Consider the following 16,646-nt stretch of genomic DNA (forward strand, 5'->3'; position numbering starts at 1 on the left):
TGTCCCGTTTCTTGAGGCATGAGGAAAATCCTCTCTGCACATCTAAACCCTCTTCTGAGGACAGCTGGGATTTCAAGGAGGCAGGAGCCATCCAGGATGAGACCAGCCAAGCTGAAGGCTGTTTATTCTGCTCCTTCCTCTCATAGTTTAAATCTGCCTTCTCAGTTCTTTTCTAAATTTCTTCAAGGACAGCTGAATAATTCCAGCTCCTGAAGATTTATATTTCCAAAGGAGCTTAGTAAAAGAGTCAGGCTTATAAGTGCAATTAAAATTCCCAGCTTAAACCCAAGGTTTCTTGTGAAATATCAACCTATTGTCTCCCATTCATTCCCAAATCCCACTCTTTACTTTTCTACTTCCAGTTTGTGCCTTGAAAACTAGGAATCCTGAGCACTGAGGTAATCCATATATATCTACATATGATAAGAACAATAAATTTTGCTTCTTAGCATAGGCAGACTGAAGCCCAATTTTGATAGCGCCAAATCGCCCCAGCCACCGAGGAAAGAACTTGGTTCTCAATAAACCCAGCACCTGCAATAGACCCGTCTTTGTAAGAGCGTATCTCAGCTCAGTTCAGCAAATTTTCACAGGAATGAAAAGTTAGCGGGGTAGTAGCAACTCACCTTGGCTGTGAAGGCTCTGAAGAAGGAGTGAAGCTGAGTGAATGAGCTGCTCTCCAGTCTGAGAACTTTTATACGGTTCCGAACTCTCTTCCTGAAAATGCAATAAACCCCTGGGGAAAAATGACCAAGGTATTTACCAAACAGCCACACCTCTAATTACCCACAACCTTCAAAAGCTTATTCAATCCGGTTTCTTTGATTGACTTGTCATACAGTAGATTGTCTTCCTTGTGTTACACAGCTTTAATTGCCACCCTGCCCCACGCAGGTTGTAATGTACGAAGAGTGAAAACCGTGTGGGTGGCTTGACTGTCTCACCGTCATGCCTGGATGAGTTTTATGTTGCAAAATGGATGGCAAAGGTGGCGCTTTTGGAGGTTTCTACCCTCCTGAAACCTCTTGCCCAAAGTCTGGCAGGGAGGAGAGGTCATGATTCCCGGTCACCTCTACCTGCTCTTGGCAGGACAGGGGTCTTGCGCAGAGGACAAGTGGACAAGGCCCACCACTTTCAGGTCCTTGCCATTAAAAAATGGCAAGTTTTTAGAAAGTCCTCATCACACTTTCTCTGAGGGCATCTTTAAAGTTGTTTTCACTCTATAAGACAGGTACCAGAAGCTTAGCAGCTGAGGGTCCCCCTCTCGACCTCTTCTCTTTGACTCTGTCATTTCCCAGAGCAATAAAACCAGGATAATGAAGCCTGTGGCCACTGTGGCAAGCTTCAGGAGCTACGACTGGAAAGTGATCTGTCAAAGTCAGGTAGCGGCACAGGCCACTTCTGGAAGTCTTGGCTTATACCTGTGAATACCCCCAAAATGTAGTGTGGTTTCTCTACCTGTGTCCATCGACTTCAGGGATGATTTTGTAGTTATTTCACTGATACTGACACAGTTGCCACTAATTTTTATTGCTGACATTTTCCCTGGCCAACACAGAACAGATTTGCTCTTTCAAAATTTCTGTTTTTCTAATATTTTAATATTTTTTTTTAATTGCCTGCCATTGTCTGTGGTGGGAAATGTGTGCCTACAGAAGCCACTTGGGCAAACCTTGCTCTCATGAGTAAGCTGTGAGTAAAGTGCTCTCTCAGAGACTGTGTACCTGAGCTTACCCAGCATCTGGAACTCACCACACACCTTGAGCTCACCCAACACCTCGGGCTCACTCAGCTCTTCCTGGGCCTGCTGCAATCAACCGTGCAACCAAGACCTTGCAACAGCCCTGGTTTCTCCTTTTACTTCCCATTAGCCGCGTGGCCGGGCGACTTCAGCAGGGCTCGCTCTGTGTTTTTACTCATTTTGCATCTTAACTCCCTCTGCCAACAAGGGAGCCACAAGGTGTTGTTGGGCAGAGATTGACTGAACATCTGAAGCGGAGGGGTGGCTCCCGCTTGCTATCTCTAAAATAATTTCTTTAGTTTCTATCCAGAGGCGCCAGTTAGTGACTTTCATCAAGAAACCAGGTTTGTGTTTACCGTTCAGCCTGTTTACAAACAGCCAGAGTGGAGGGGCCATGGCTTCTGCAAGCACCAACATGCTGGTGGACCAGAGTCCTGCGTTATCGCGTTTCCTCAGCCACCAGGGATGACTCGTTCCTCCCCTTCTTGCACAACGAGCGGGGCGGAAATCTGGATGTGTAAATGTGTCTGGGTATGTAAAATCCAGCCTCACACTCCAGCGTGTCAGGAAAGGGAATGGGATGCAGCCCCAGCTCCTCATGTTCAAGCTCTGAACACAAGAGCATACTCCTCCTCCTCTGGGTCTATTACACTATTATTTAATCCAGCTCGATTAACACCGAAACTTATGGAATGCTTTTTGATACAAACCTCAAAGAACCAGCCAGGTGGGATAGTGACCAAGCAATACATTTTTAAAGTGTTTTTCTATTTTCCTTTTTTTTTTTCTGGGAGGACTGGAATTTCGGGATGGTTTTTGGTCAGTTAGTTGAATAGATGAGAAGTTTTTCAATACTCTCTAATCATTTTTCTGGAAGTCTCTCGGAAGTTGTTTGAGCTTTCTGAGGAAAGCTACTTTTGATGCTATAAGGTGAAGTAGGGAAAGTTACTTTTTTTGCTACTTTTGATGCTATAAGATGAAGTAGGGAAAATAACAAATCAATAATGAAGTGGTCGATTTCAGAAATATAAGTAGATGCAAATAAACAATAATGCTGTCTAATTTTAGAATGGAATTTAATATAGCTGGTGACAAAACCTGGTGTAACGTTCCCTGATTTTAGAATGGAATTTAATACAGCTGGTGACAAAACCTGGTGTAACGTTCCCTGCACTGCAGCCCTTCAGTTTTACAACATTTTACAGTGTGAAAATGCCCATTGTGGCACCAAACACAGGGCTAGAGCTCAGAGGATTTTTTTTTTTCTTGTAAGCTGTAGCGTTTTACAAACATCAGGGCAAAATTTTCTGAGTTTTTATTGAGCTGAAAGAGTCAAAATCCTCATAGGTGGGTGAAAGCAGCAATGGCAAGAAATATTTTACAATGTAATTTTATGCTCTTTTGTCTCCCTTTTAAATGAGCATAGATCTATGGGTGTTTTTTTTCCTTTATTATCAATATTTGGAGGAGTCAAAAAACCCCAGAGAATAGTCCCAAAATGCTAAATATTTGACAAATTCCACTAAAAACCTGGCACAGGATATTCAAGCCTCCCCCGTACTGTCACATCAGCACAGAGGAACCATCCTCTTCCCGTGCCTCATTTAGGGCCTGATCCTATCAAAAAATGTCATGAAACAGGTTACTGCGAAGAAGCAAATGAGTGTGTTGGAGTTGCCTCATGCCACTGGTGCAAGCAGAAGGGTTACGTGCTCCAGCTTACGACATCCCCTGCAATCTCTCTGGGGCAGGAGCCTGGCGTGTAATTGTTTCCAATAACCGTGCACTCCCAAGGTCATGCTGTAAATAATAATCAGTTGGAAATCACCTGGGAGCTTTGCCTATCTCCTTAACCCTTCATGCAGAGGGTCTCAGCAGGTCAGTTTGATGGGAACAGCATGGGAGAAGCTCTGACTTCAGCAAGAGCAAAATTAAGAACCTTCTCTTGCTGTTAAAAATGATGTATTTTAATTCTCCTAAAATAAGTATTACATTGGAGTACAGTTGTAAAATACATAGCAAACATGTTGGAAGATAAATCCTGTGTTATGAAGTAGACTCCTTGAGTATCTGTGTTTTGAGTGAAGGAACTAGTAATTAAATAAATCATTCAGATACTGGAATTTCCCATAGACTATGAAGTTTTATTTTCCAACCCACAAGTAAAAGGAGATGGAGAAAAGAATCTTTTCTCGTCACCAAAGCACAAATCCTCTTTCCCAGCGGTGCTCACAGCAGCACTACTAGCACAACCCAAGATGAGGAACGTGAAGGTCCCCAACCACAGTGACACATCCAGGGCACTTTTGCTCGAGCAGGGCCGGCTGCTGGGCCAGTCACTTCTTCTGGCTGAGGGGCCACTGGCTGGTCTTCTTGCTCTGGTGGGCCTTGATGTTGGGGACCACCACGGGGCATTTCTGCTGCATGGCCTGGGAGGACCCACCACCTCCGGAGCTGAGCTCTGGGCCTGAGCATCCCTCAATGCCATAGCTCGATCCTCCGCTGTAGTAGCCTGAACCACCACTGCCCCCATACGTCGTTAAGGCGTTTTCTCTGGGTGACACATCATATCCATATCCAGAACCTCCTCCCTCGACGATGCCCAATCTCCCACCACCCCCAGAGCTATCAATGATGTTCCGGCCTGAGCCCTCAGTGCCGTACCTTATTCCACCCCCAGTGCCATAGTTGGGGACTGTCCCCCCTGCAATGCTCCAGCCAGATGTCTCCCCACCATCCCCACAGGTTATTGCAACAGATCCCTCACCACCACATCTGTACCCCCCTCCAATGCTGTAGGTGGACGATGTTGGCATAGGTAGGCAGAATGAAGGTCTCCGGCTGTAGGTGACCGAGCCTTCCCCACCACAGAAGAAGGATCCATGTCCCTGGAGGCCTCTGTGGTGTGAGGAGATCTCACCGCTATAGCCCCTGTTCCGGCGGCGACATCTCCCTCGGAGACAGTGATAGATCTGAAAGAGGAGAAAAAAAACAAACCCCAAACCTGCATAATTTTGCTTTATTTTGCTTTATTTTGACTCTTTCTGAGATAGCTATTCTCTTTCTTATCTCCAGGGTGTATTTCCAGAGAACAAAACTCTGAAATACGTTCTTTCAACATCTGTTCACTGCCATCGATTTCCCCACTCGTCTTCATGACCGGAAGAGATTAAAAATAGCAAGGATTATCCTTGCTACTGTTTTTCAACTGTTGCAAGAACAGTGGATAAAAATTTCCATGCAGGATGATGTTGCCGGCTGTGTTATTGCCATCGTTGCGTGGCATCCCCAAGGTCTTTTACACAAGGTAATGGGCACAGCCATGGAGGTGTGGAACCAGAATGAAGTACAGCATAGGCTCGTTCTTAAATAATATCAAAAAATGTGTTCCACGTGTTGCAAACACATTTAAAACTGCAAAGACTGTGCTGTCATCACGTGCTGGTCCCACTATGCTCAGGAGGCATGGGTACCTGCTGCAAGCACGTGTCAAGATCTCAAATGAAGCTATCACCCACGAATACGAAATAATAAAGTCTCAGAAAAGAGCAGACTTACCCTCCTCATCCATTGGAAACACATTTAGAAGATAAATGTCAACTGAACGAGGAGCTTTAATGGACAGGAACTTTTATATGGTGCTTAGCATATGGGAAGTGAGACACCCTAAGGAATGGCAAGGATTTATTTACCAAACTCTGATTTCAGTGTTTGCTTTGACTTATGACATCTGATCGATATCTTTCCTTCGTGCCGCTTGTTGCATGGCATGCAGCAGTAATTGCTACTTCTGCTTAATGATCCTATTCCTGTGCTGCTGCCCTGAGCTACGGAGAACCGCTTTGGCCCCCGGTGAGGTGAGGGAGACTGGGAGAGGTGGGTGGGAGAGTAGGTGTAGGGAAATGCTGAGCAGGAGGATTAGCGATTTTGGGTCAGAGGGTGGTGGGGACTGGGTCCTGCTCAGGGAAGGGGCAGGGAGGCTGCTCTTCAGCGATGTGGTGATGCTCGTGGCCTGGAGCATCACTGTCAGGGTGGGTATGAGCAGCGGGTGCTTGGGAGAGGGGAAGGAAAAAGCTCAGAAAGCATCTTGTGGCCACATAGCACCTTGATCCCTCCAGCATCAGGCTGGTAGCTCCGGTGGAAGATTTTCTGAGGAAGACATTTGCATCTGAACCAGAACCTCGTCAAAAGTGAAGCACCCAGCTTTGGGTATTTTGTAAGGGTAATAGAGATGCTCTGAGAAAGTTTAGGGGCCCTGGAGAGAATTGTAGAGGTGTGAATCATAGAATGGTTTGGGTTGGAAGGGACATTAAAATTCATCTGGTTCCACCCCTCTGCTAATGGGCAGGGCCACCTCCCACCAGCCCAGGTTGCTCCAAGCCCCATCCAACCAGGCCTTGAATCCCTCCAGGGATGGGGCAACCACAGCCTCTCTGGGCAACCTGGGCCAGGCTCTCACCACCCTCACACCAAAGAAGTTCCTCCCCACATCTCATCTCAATCTCCCCTCTTCTGGTTTGAAGCCATTCCCCCTCATCCTATCACTACATGCCGTTGCAAAAAGTCCCTCCCCAGCTTCCTTGTAAGCTCCCTTCAGAGACTAGAAACCTGCCTCTGGTCTCCCCAGAGCCTTCTCTTCTCCAGGCTGAACCCCCCCAACTGTCTCAACCCGGTCTCACAGCAGAGGGGCTCCAGCCCTCCCAGCATCTCTGGGGCCTCCTCTGGCCCTGATCCAACAGGTCCATGTCTCTCCTGCGCTGAGGGCCCGGAGCTGGAGGTAGCACTGGGGGTGGGGGAAGTGTATCCCCAGAGTGGAGCAGAGGGGCAGAATCCCCCCCTCTCTCCCTGCTGGTCTTGCTGCTGGAGATGCAGCCCAGGGGGCTGCTGGGCTGTTATTGCACATTTTCGGCTCATGTTGAGTTTCTCATCCACCACCACCCCCAAGCCCTTCTCCTCAGGGCTGCCCTCACGCCATTCTCCACCCAGTTTGTACTTGTACCAAGTGCCAGGGACTCCAGGGAGACCGGTCCAGAGGGTATGTCCTGTGGACATGATGGTAGAGCTGCCCAACATGATGTCCATGCTGCAGCCTATGGTGCTCCAGCGTGGCCCCACAGTGCAGCTCTTGCAGGCTGGACCAGGTCTGTTCAGCTCTGAGCAATTCTGCCGTGGGGATGATGAGTCCCAGTTTTGGCAAAAGGCCACATCTACCGGGCAGAAAGCAGTGCACAGGGGTGGTGGTGTTGCCCTCGGCATTTCAAAGTGAGTGTCAGAAAGTTGGGCAAGGAGGGATTAAGGCCTGGAGGCAATTTTTGGAGTGTGTTGAGCTGGCTGAGGGACTGGCTGCTGGTTTTATTTCCTTCTGCCTGGCCCAGGGCTGATTTGGCTGCCTCAGCGTATGAGGCTGACCCTCTGGGTAGAGAAGTTCTGAGGTTTCCCAAGCTGGGAGTGAAGGGTGAGGATGGCAGGGACGTGGACATTAGCATGGTGTTATTGGCCACCATGGGAGGCAATAACTGCTATTGATGGTCAGCCCCAATCCCTGCTCTTCAGGACTGGGCCTGATGGGCTTGGCTGTGTCTCCCAGAAGCTGGCCAGATCCACAGCCATGGTCATTGGGTGCTTGTACCTCAGAAGACATGACTGGAATGGCTGCACTGGGCACAGGGTGGGTGCTGTGGGTGCTTGACGTTATAGGCTGTGCTCTCACTCCGTCATGGAGCCCAGGAGGAAAATGAAGGTGCAAACTCTCCATCCATAAACTGGATGGTGTTAGAGCTGCATCTTCAGCAATGCACCATTGAACACACCGCCTTCTCTACAGAAAGGAGGTATGAAATGTCTCATCAGATAGATTTCCAAGACCTTTAGATCCTGGGTAAGAATACAAGAAAAAATGAATTCCCCCAAAAACCAGCTTTGAGATACTATCACATTTATTAGATATAAAAAGTGCTTTTTGGAAAAGCAGCAGAGCCTTATTAAAGGCATCCCAACACCAGCAGCCGGGGACAAGGTTGGTCATCCTGGAGTTCTCAGCGCAGGAAAGCAGCATCAAGGGAAGGTCTGGAAGGATAAAGGTGACACAGCAGAGGCAGGGCTGTTCTTGATGAGAGCCGAGGTCTCTGGTAGCTGTTACTTCTGCTGGCCAGAGGGCCAGTAACAGCCTTGCTTGGTCTGATGGGACTCGATGCTGGGAATGACAATGGGGCATTTCTGCTGCATGGACTGGCCTCCACTGCCCCCTCCAGAGCTGATGATGATTGTGGAATCACCACTGCCACAACTGGATCCTCCACTGCAGCATCCGGAAGATCCCCCGCCACTTCCACCTCCAATGATGATCTTCCCTCCTGAAGACCCACCGCTGGATCCCCCGCCACAGCATCCAGATGAGCCACCTCCTCCACCGCCTGAGCTCACAATGATCTTCTGGCCAGATCCCCCACTGCCACCGCCGTATCCTCCTCCCATGCCATAGCCAGAGGATCCTCCACTGCAGCATCCATATGATCCTCCGCTACCTCCACCCCCCATCATGCTCTTTGATCCTGAAGACCCACCACCGTAGCCTCCTCCCATGCCATAGCTGGATCCTCCACCGCAACATCCAGATGACCCTCCACTGCTTCCACCTCCAATGATGATCTTTGATCCTGAAGACCCACCACCGTAGCCTCCTCCCATACCATAGCTGGATCCTCCACTGCAACATCCAGATGACCCTCCACTGCTTCCACCTCCAATTATGATCTTGCCTCCTGAAGATCCACTGCTGGATCCCCCACTGCAGCATCCAGATGATCCTCCACTACTGCCACCTCCGATGATGCTCTTTGATCCGGAATACCCACCACCATAGCCTCCTCCCATGCCATAGCTGGATCCTCCACTACAACATCCAGAGGAACTCTCACTACCTCCAGTTCTAATGATGATTACCCCTTGTGGAGACCCACTGCTGGACCCCCCACTGCAGCATCCATATGAACCACCTCCACCACCTGAGCTAATAATGGTCTTCTGGCCAGATCCCCCACTGCCACCGCTGTAGCCTCCTCCCATGCCGTAGCCAGAGGAGCCCCCACTGCAGCATCCAGATGATCCTCCACTGCTTCCACCTCCAATGATGATCTTCCCTCCTGAAGACCCACCGCTGGATCCCCCGCCACAGCATCCAGATGAGCCACCTCCTCCACCACCTGAGCTCACAATGATCTTCTGGCCAGATCCCCCACTGCCACCGCCGTATCCTCCTCCCATGCCATAGCCAGAGGATCCCCCACTGCAGCAGGATCCACCTCCTCCACCACCAGAGCTGATGATGATCTTGCCAGAGCTGCTCCCACCATAGCTGCCTGAGCCTGAGCCCCCACAGCAAGAGGAGCCCTGAGCCTGGTAGCTGGAGGAGCTGCCCCCATGACAGCAGCTGCTCCCGCTGTGGCATCCACTGGACTGGGAGGAAGTTTCATGGCAACCTCTGGAGGACTGTCTGGAGCACATCTTTGAGCATCCCACCATAGCTGCCTGAGCCTGAGCCCCCACAGCAAGAGGAGCCCTGAGCCTGGTAGCTGGAGGAGCTGCCCCCATGACAGCAGCTGCTCCCGCTGTGGCATCCACTGGACTGGGAGGAAGTTTCATGGCAACCTCTGGAGGACTGTCTGGAGCACATCTTTGAGCAGTGACCCTGCAAGAAATGGTCCTGTTAGAAAGGATCCACTTGGAGATGATGCTGCACGTTCACAACAAACCAAAATTGGATCGGTACTAAGTAAATAACCCCTCTGCCCCATTTTCTACAGTCCCACAGGAACAACAGCTTCATAAACTCCCTCAACCTCGTTAGACAGCAGGAAAAACCTGCACCCAGGGACTGGTCTGCAGATCACAGCAATTTATCTGTTAACGGGCTTACCTTTGTTGCAACTGGATATGCTTGCAAGGCTTGGTGGCAGGTGAATGAGGAGCCTTGGGACAGGTGAGCTTTTATATTGTACGAGATGTGCTCCGAAGGGAAGTGAGACACCCGAAGGAATGCTGATAGATTTACTGCACCTGGGTTTAGCTGCCTCCTTCTTTGACTCACTTGCAGCAGGCGATAGGTGATATGAAGATGTATCAATTATGTTCTGCATCGCAGTCGCTAATTCTGCCTAATGATTCTTTTCCGGGAGCCTTGCTCCGAAATGTTGCGGGCAAGTGGCTTCTGGGGGTCTATTTTAGGTGGTCCCCAACCCACTTATGCAAGGATGCAGCTTCTTGGGTACTCAAAAGAGAGAGGAGACAGAGCAGATGCTAAGGGGGTGGGTTGGGTCTAGAGAGTGATGGAAGGACAAGGGTAAACCAAGTCTCAGAGGTTTTTTTGGGGGAAAAAGGGTTTTCTCAAGGACTGGCGAGATGGAGAGATGGATGTGTGAGACAAGGGTAAACCAAGTCTCAGAGGGTTTTTTGGGGAAAAAGGGTTTTCTCAAGGACTGGCGAGATGGAGAGATGGATGGAGGGGCAGGAGTACATCCAGCCCACTGGGAAAGGCAACCATGTGCTCAACAGGCCAGATGTATCACCTCTGATGGGGCAGTGCACCGTTCTGGAGGACCTCAGCCCAGATCCATTCCAGTGGGCCCTGCAAGGATGGCAAAGACACAAGGGACATTTCCCTTCACCCTTTTGGGACCCCAAGGTAGACGCTGCTGCTGGACTGAGCAGAGAGGTCTGTGCTTAGGTCCAGCTTCCCAGGGGTCCTGGTCACCAGGTTGCGGTGGGGAAAGTCTTGTAGCCTTTTTGTTTGCAAAGCTGCATTTGAAGGCCATGAAGACCCTACCCTTGAACTCTAGGACATTAAATATTTCCTCTGTCCTGTTTTCTGAGGGTCCTGCTTCTCAGGCCAGCCCACCCAGACCTGAGGCTGGGGAGGCATCTGGGTATTTTGCTTGCTGGAGAATGACAGTTTGTCAGCACAGTTATCGCAGCGCTGGCTGTTGTGTTTTGCAGCAGCTTCATCCTGTGACTGCGTCACGCGTGCTTAGAGGCTGACAACAGCATCCACCCTTACGGGAGATTGAGTAGAGGAAAGCATAATTGGGGGGTTTTAAGCCGAGAGGATGCATGACAGCAGCAGCAGGCAGCCCAGCCCTGTCACGATGATCATGATTTTGAGCAAGCACGCAACTCCATTGGTATGGGGACAGGAGCATCAGCACCAGGAACGTGGGGACAGGAGCATCAGCACCAGGAACGTGGGTGCAGGGGGTTTTGGACTCCCTCCAGTGGCCTCGGCTCCACTCTCATCACCGAAGGAAAAGCTAAGGTCTCACTGCCATTCTGGTTCTCACCTGTGAAGTGTGGGCGTTGTCGATGCTACCGAGCATCGCAACACCTTGATCCCTTCTGAGTGTTGAACCTGTAGGGACTTGCATAAAGGGACACCCAGGATTTGCAGCTCATCAGGACCCAGGGCACGAGGGAAGGCAGTGGAGGCCTTTGGCAGAGGTGCTTCTGCAGACGCTGGTGTGTGGACACCCCAGGGATGGACCCTGCAGTGGAAACACTGACCCTGTAGCACAAACACATGTGTGGCACTTGTCACTTTGTGCCCCTTTGGCACTTGCCACATGTGGAGGAAGAACGTGGCTGGAACCACAGATGCTGAAGTGGTTCCTATTGCCACAACTCCCTGGATTATAGAATCATAGAATCATAGAGTTGTCCAGGCAGGAAGGGACCTCCAAAGGCCATCTAGTCCGACCCCCCCACAGTCAGCAGGGACACCCCCAACTAGACCAGGTTGCCCCATCGAGCCTCCCCTTGAATATCTCCAGGGAAGGGGCCTCAACCACCTCCCTGGGCAACCTGTCCCAGTGCTCCACCACCCTCCCAGTGAAGAACCCTCTCCTCATCTCCAGTCTAAAGCTGTTCCCCTCCAGCTTGAAGCCATTGCCCCTCGTCCTGTCACTGCAGGCCTTTCTAAACAGGTTCTCCCCAGCCTGGACTAAAGAGCAGCTTTAATACCTCTGTTGGGTAAAGGTAAGGGTGGATGCTAAAGTCTCCAGAGTTGAGGTTGCTCCAAATTTGGGCCCTGCTGTCTGTTTTCTGATGCTCTTTCTGAGCCCTTTTCCGCCCTGGAGTCCAGTCACCCTTGGGATGGGCTGGCAGGTCCCGTTATCTTTCAGTCTCATCACTGCAAACCCTTCAGTGGATGGTGCCTGGGTGTGTGTTGTTATGAGAGAGAGAAAAACTTTGTCCAGATCCTACAACCCTTTTCCCCAGCAGCTTCCTTCATGCCCAGCCATGTTAACAGTGAGAGCGTGGGACGTGGTGAAGATGCTGCTGGTGTAAGAAGAGCTCTCCAATTTTTCCACAAAAGGCAGAAGATGGCAAGTCATGATCCCTCAAGTGCTTGCATGACCAATGATCCTTCATTCCTAATTTTGTTTCCTGCCTACCAGTTGTGTGAGTGAGATGGACAAAAAAACCCCTCAGCTTAAAATTTACAGAGTGCAAGTCTGTAATCACATGTGTCAGAAAGAGGACTTGCAGCTGACTTCAGCACAAATGCTACAGAGTGTTTCCTATCATAATGAATGGTTTTCTTGTGATAAGAGAAATGGAGTATGTAAAAACCCAACTATATTTCCAAAAGATGCTGCTGTCTACACTGGAAAACCCTGCAGTTGAAAGCCAGAGCTCACAATCTGCTTATTTCTCTGGAAAGGGGAGATCAAGGTGGAACTATTTCCCAGGTAGAAGTTGCAGCCTTGGTGGACATTATTTGCAGGAGGGACAATGATTCTCTGCTTAAGCAACAAGGTTTCTCACAAGCAAGACCTGTTTATAACCGTCTGCTCCAGCACCGCAGGCTGAAGAAGATATCACAGCTGAACGTATTTGATGTATTATTCACTTTTAAAAACCAAACAGGGTACTCAGCACTGGTGAGGCCACACCTCGAGTATTGTGTCCAGTTTTGGGCACCTCAATACAAGAGAGATCTGGAGGTGCTGGAGCAAGTGCAGAGGAGGGCAACGAAGCTGGTGAGGGGGCTGGAAAACAAATCGTCTGAGGAGCAGCTGAGGGGGTTGGGGCTGTTTAGTGTGAGGAAGAGGAGGCTGAGGGGAGACCTCATCACTCTCTACAACTTCGTGAAAGGACACTGTAGAGAGGTTGGTGCTGGTCTCTTCTCGCAGGTAATTAGTGACAGAACGAGAGGGAACGGCTTCAAGCTCCAACAGGGGAGGGTTAGATTGAACATTAGGAAGGAATTTTTCACCCAAAGAGTGGTCGGGCATTGGAACAGGCTGCCCAGGGAGGGGGTGGAGTCCCCATCCCTGGCTGTGTTTAAGGGCCGTTTAGATGCAGTGCTGAGGGACATGGTGTAGGGGAGGACTTTGGAGAGTAGGGGAGATGGTTGGACTCGATGATCCCAAGGGGCTCTTCCAACCTCAATGATTCTATGATTCTATGATTCTATAAAAGCAACTTCGAAAACCAGTTCTTTCTGAATAGAGTAATCTTTATTTCCTTTCACTTTGATGGGTGAGAAGAGGCATCTGGGAATTCAAAGCACAGGGATGCAGCATGAAGGGAAGAGAAGAGGACATGCTAGGAAGTAACTGGCAAACTTAGAGGGAAGAGGCAGGGCTGTTCTTGGTAACTGAGGCCACTTGTGGGTGTTACTTCTGCTGGCTGGAGGGCCAGTAACAGGCCTGCTTGGTCTGATGGGACTCGATGCTGGGAATGACAATGGGGCATTTCTGCTGCATGGACTGGCCTCCACTGCCCCCTCCAGAGCTGATGATGATTGCGTGGCCTGAGGAACCACCACCACTGGATCCTCCACTGCAGCATCCAGAAGATCCCCCGCCACTTCCACCTCCAATGATGATCTTCCCTCCTGAAGACCCACCGCTGGATCCCCCGCCACAGCATCCAGATGAGCCACCTCCTCCACCACCTGAGCTCACAATGATCTTCTGGCCAGATCCCCCACTGCCACCGCCGTATCCTCCTCCCATGCCATAGCCAGAGGATCCTCCACCGCAGCATCCAGATGATCCTCCACTGCTTCCACCTCCAATGATGATCTTTGATCCTGAAGACCCACCACTGGATCCCCCACCACAGCATCCAGATGATCCTCCACTACCTCCACCCCCCATCATGCTCTTTGATCCTGAAGACCCACCACCATAGCCTCCTCCCATGCCATAGCTGGATCCTCCACCGCAGCATCCAGATGATCCTCCACTGCTTCCACCTCCAATGATGATCTTTGTTCCTGAAGATCCACCACTGGACCCCCCACCGCAGCATCCAGATGATCCTCCACTACCTCCACCTCCCATCATGCTCTTTGATCCACCACTGGATCCTCCTCCCATACCATAGCCGGATCCTCCACCGCAGCATCCAGAGGAACCCCCACTACCTCCACCTCCAATGATGATCTTTGTTCCTGAAGATCCACCACCGGATCCCCCACCGCAGCATCCGGATGATCCTCCGCTACCTCCACCCCCCATCATGCTCTTTGATCCTGAAGACCCACCGCTGGATCCTCCACCACAGCATCCAGAGGCACCCCCACTACCTCCGCCTCCAATGATGATCTTTGTTCCTGCAGACCCACCACTGGATCCTCCACCACAGCATCCAGAGGCACCCCCACTACCTCCACCTCCCATCATGCTCTTTGATCCTGAAGACCCACCACTGGATCCTCCACCACAGCATCCAGAGGAACCCCCACTACCTCCACCTCCAATGATGATCTTTGTTCCTGAAGACCCACCACTGGACCCTCCACCGCAGCATCCAGATGATCCTCCACTACCTCCACCCCCCATCATGCTCTTTGACCCACCACTGGATCCTCCTCCCATGCCATAGCTGGATCCTCCACCACAGCATCCAGATGATCCTCCACTGCTTCCACCTCCAATTATGATCTTCCCTCCTGAAGACCCACCACTGGATCCCCCACCAACTGGACCCTCCACCGCAGCATCCAGATGATCCTCCACTACCTCCACCCCCCATCATGCTCTTTGACCCACCACTGGATCCTCCTCCCATGCCATAGCTGGATCCTCCACCACAGCATCCAGATGATCCTCCACTGCTTCCACCTCCAATTATGATCTTCCCTCCTGAAGACCCACCACTGGATCCCCCACCACAGCATCCAGATGAGCCACCTCCTCCACCACCAGAGCTAATAATGATCTTCTGGCCAGATCCCCCACTGCCACCGCTGTAGCCTCCTCCCATGCTGTAGCCTGAGGAGCCCCCACCGCAGCAGGATCCACCTCCTCCACCACCAGAGCTGATGATGATCTTGCCAGAGCTGCCCCCGCTGCCCCCACCATAGCTGCCTGAGCCTGAGCTCCCGCAGCAGGAGGAGCCCTGAGACTGGTGGCTGGAGGAGCTGCCCCCGTGACAGCAGCAGCAGCCCCCGCTGTGGCATCCACTGGACTGGGAGGACTGTCTGGAGCACATCTTTGAGCAGTGACCCTGCAAGAAACATGGTGGTTGTTACTCAAGAGCCGAAACCTTCATCACGAGAGTTTCCCCCAGCCAGAAGGACCCGTGTACAGCCCGACGACATTGACAGATGGTCTCCAGAACCAGTGAACTTCCTTTCTTCTGAGTACTTGGTGCTCCATGGAGCCCAGCCACACTTAGAGCCTTTCGCTAGGAGGAGATTATCATATTGCTAAAGGTAATCAACCCATCATTTAAAGTCTTTTATCCCATGGCTTTCCCATCCCTGTCTCTAAACTGTCGAAACACAGGATTTTCAGTAGCATGGGATGATCCTGTTTCTTCTGACATCCACAGGAGATTTAAATTCATTCAAGCAACCTTCTTGCCCTTCAAGCCACCACCCACCAGGTCTACTTTACCACTGCTTTCGTGTCTTACAAGCCCGAAAGCCCGAGAAGAATCGCTCCCTTTGGCAGAAATGGACTTACCCTTCTCGGCTCCGACCACGTGTGCCTGAGAGCAAAGCTGAGCGAATGAAGCTCTGTGAGATCCAGCAACTTTTATACCATTTCAAATTTTGCCGAGTGGGAAGTGATGGCATCCAAAGGAATGGTGATGGCTTTATTTACTAAACAAACTGTCCTCCTTCAGCCCACTTGTCCTGACTCATCCAATCCGATCAATGCCTCCTCCCTGCATCACTTCCTAGGCTACCTGCAGTTTGGCTGCGGGGATCGCGTGTGAGCTCAGCTCCCACGGTTGACTTTCAAGGTAGGATTGTGGGACCTCCACTTGGCACCATCCGCTCCAGCTGGGTGACGCTGCCGGGGTGGTGACCGACAGCGGAAGGGGCTGTGGAGACTCGTGTTTACAGTGTGTCACAGGGAATGGAGACGTCCTGGGGAATGGAGGGGGCTGCACTGGGCAGAACTGCTGGTGCTGGGGCAGGAAAGGAATCTCACGTGCCTGGACTTCCCCACTACATCGTGATTTTTGTTGGAGTGCACAGCTACGGACAGCACAGGTGTCAGACAGGCTTTGCACTGCCTCTAGGAGGAGCGACGATGCCGGTTTTAGAAAGGCGTTGGAAGTGCTGCAGGTAGAGGGTACCAGATCCAGCATCCACCCTGTGTATCAGCAGCTTGATGGATATTAACCAAAAGGATGAATTCATCCAATTTTGGGAGATGGCTCTGGTGTTTCTGAAAAAGCAGCGAGAGCTGAGGATACCTCTGTGCTCCTGCTGTCGCTCCAGGAGCCTCTGAAACCTGGGTCCCCACTTTCTTGATTCTGGGCCATTTCTGATTGCAGGGACACTCAACAGTGATGCTCCCACCTCCCTGAAGTGGGACCCTGAGCTTTCTGTTAGCCCCGTGCAGGCAATTGCAGTGTTTGTGCAGTTCCCAGTCCCTGGTGTTTTAGC

At 50.9% G+C, this 16,646-nt stretch overlaps 2 protein-coding genes across 2 annotated transcripts in view; both read right to left on the reverse strand.

The window, feature by feature from the left end:
• Positions 1–7,876: 7,876 nt before the first annotated feature.
• LOC106899537 (glycine-rich cell wall structural protein-like) lies at positions 7,877–9,413 on the reverse strand. Its single transcript, XM_014961413.1, has 2 exons — positions 9,220–9,413; positions 7,877–9,152 (listed from the first exon to the last, which is right to left on the reverse strand). The coding sequence occupies exons 1-2, from the start codon at positions 9,411–9,413 to the stop codon at positions 7,877–7,879; spliced, it is 1,470 nt and encodes a 489-aa protein (XP_014816899.1).
• Positions 9,414–13,410: 3,997 nt separating this feature from the next.
• The window catches only part of LOC106899585 (loricrin-like), a 7,885-nt gene continuing 4,649 nt past the window's right edge, over positions 13,411–16,646 (reverse strand). Inside the window, exons 3-7 of the mRNA XM_014961462.1 lie at positions 14,794–15,117; positions 14,448–14,612; positions 14,244–14,333; positions 13,890–14,165; positions 13,411–13,808 (exon numbers count right to left, since the gene is read on the reverse strand). Coding sequence (XP_014816948.1) covers positions 13,411–13,808; positions 13,890–14,165; positions 14,244–14,333; positions 14,448–14,612; positions 14,794–15,117 — 1,253 coding nt within the window. The remainder of the gene's footprint in view (positions 13,809–13,889; positions 14,166–14,243; positions 14,334–14,447; positions 14,613–14,793; positions 15,118–16,646) is intronic.

The sequence above is a fragment of the Calidris pugnax genome, unplaced genomic scaffold, assembly GCF_001431845.1.
Source record: "Calidris pugnax isolate Ruff unplaced genomic scaffold, ASM143184v1 scaffold516, whole genome shotgun sequence".
Classification (NCBI taxonomy): domain Eukaryota; kingdom Metazoa; phylum Chordata; class Aves; order Charadriiformes; family Scolopacidae; genus Calidris; species Calidris pugnax.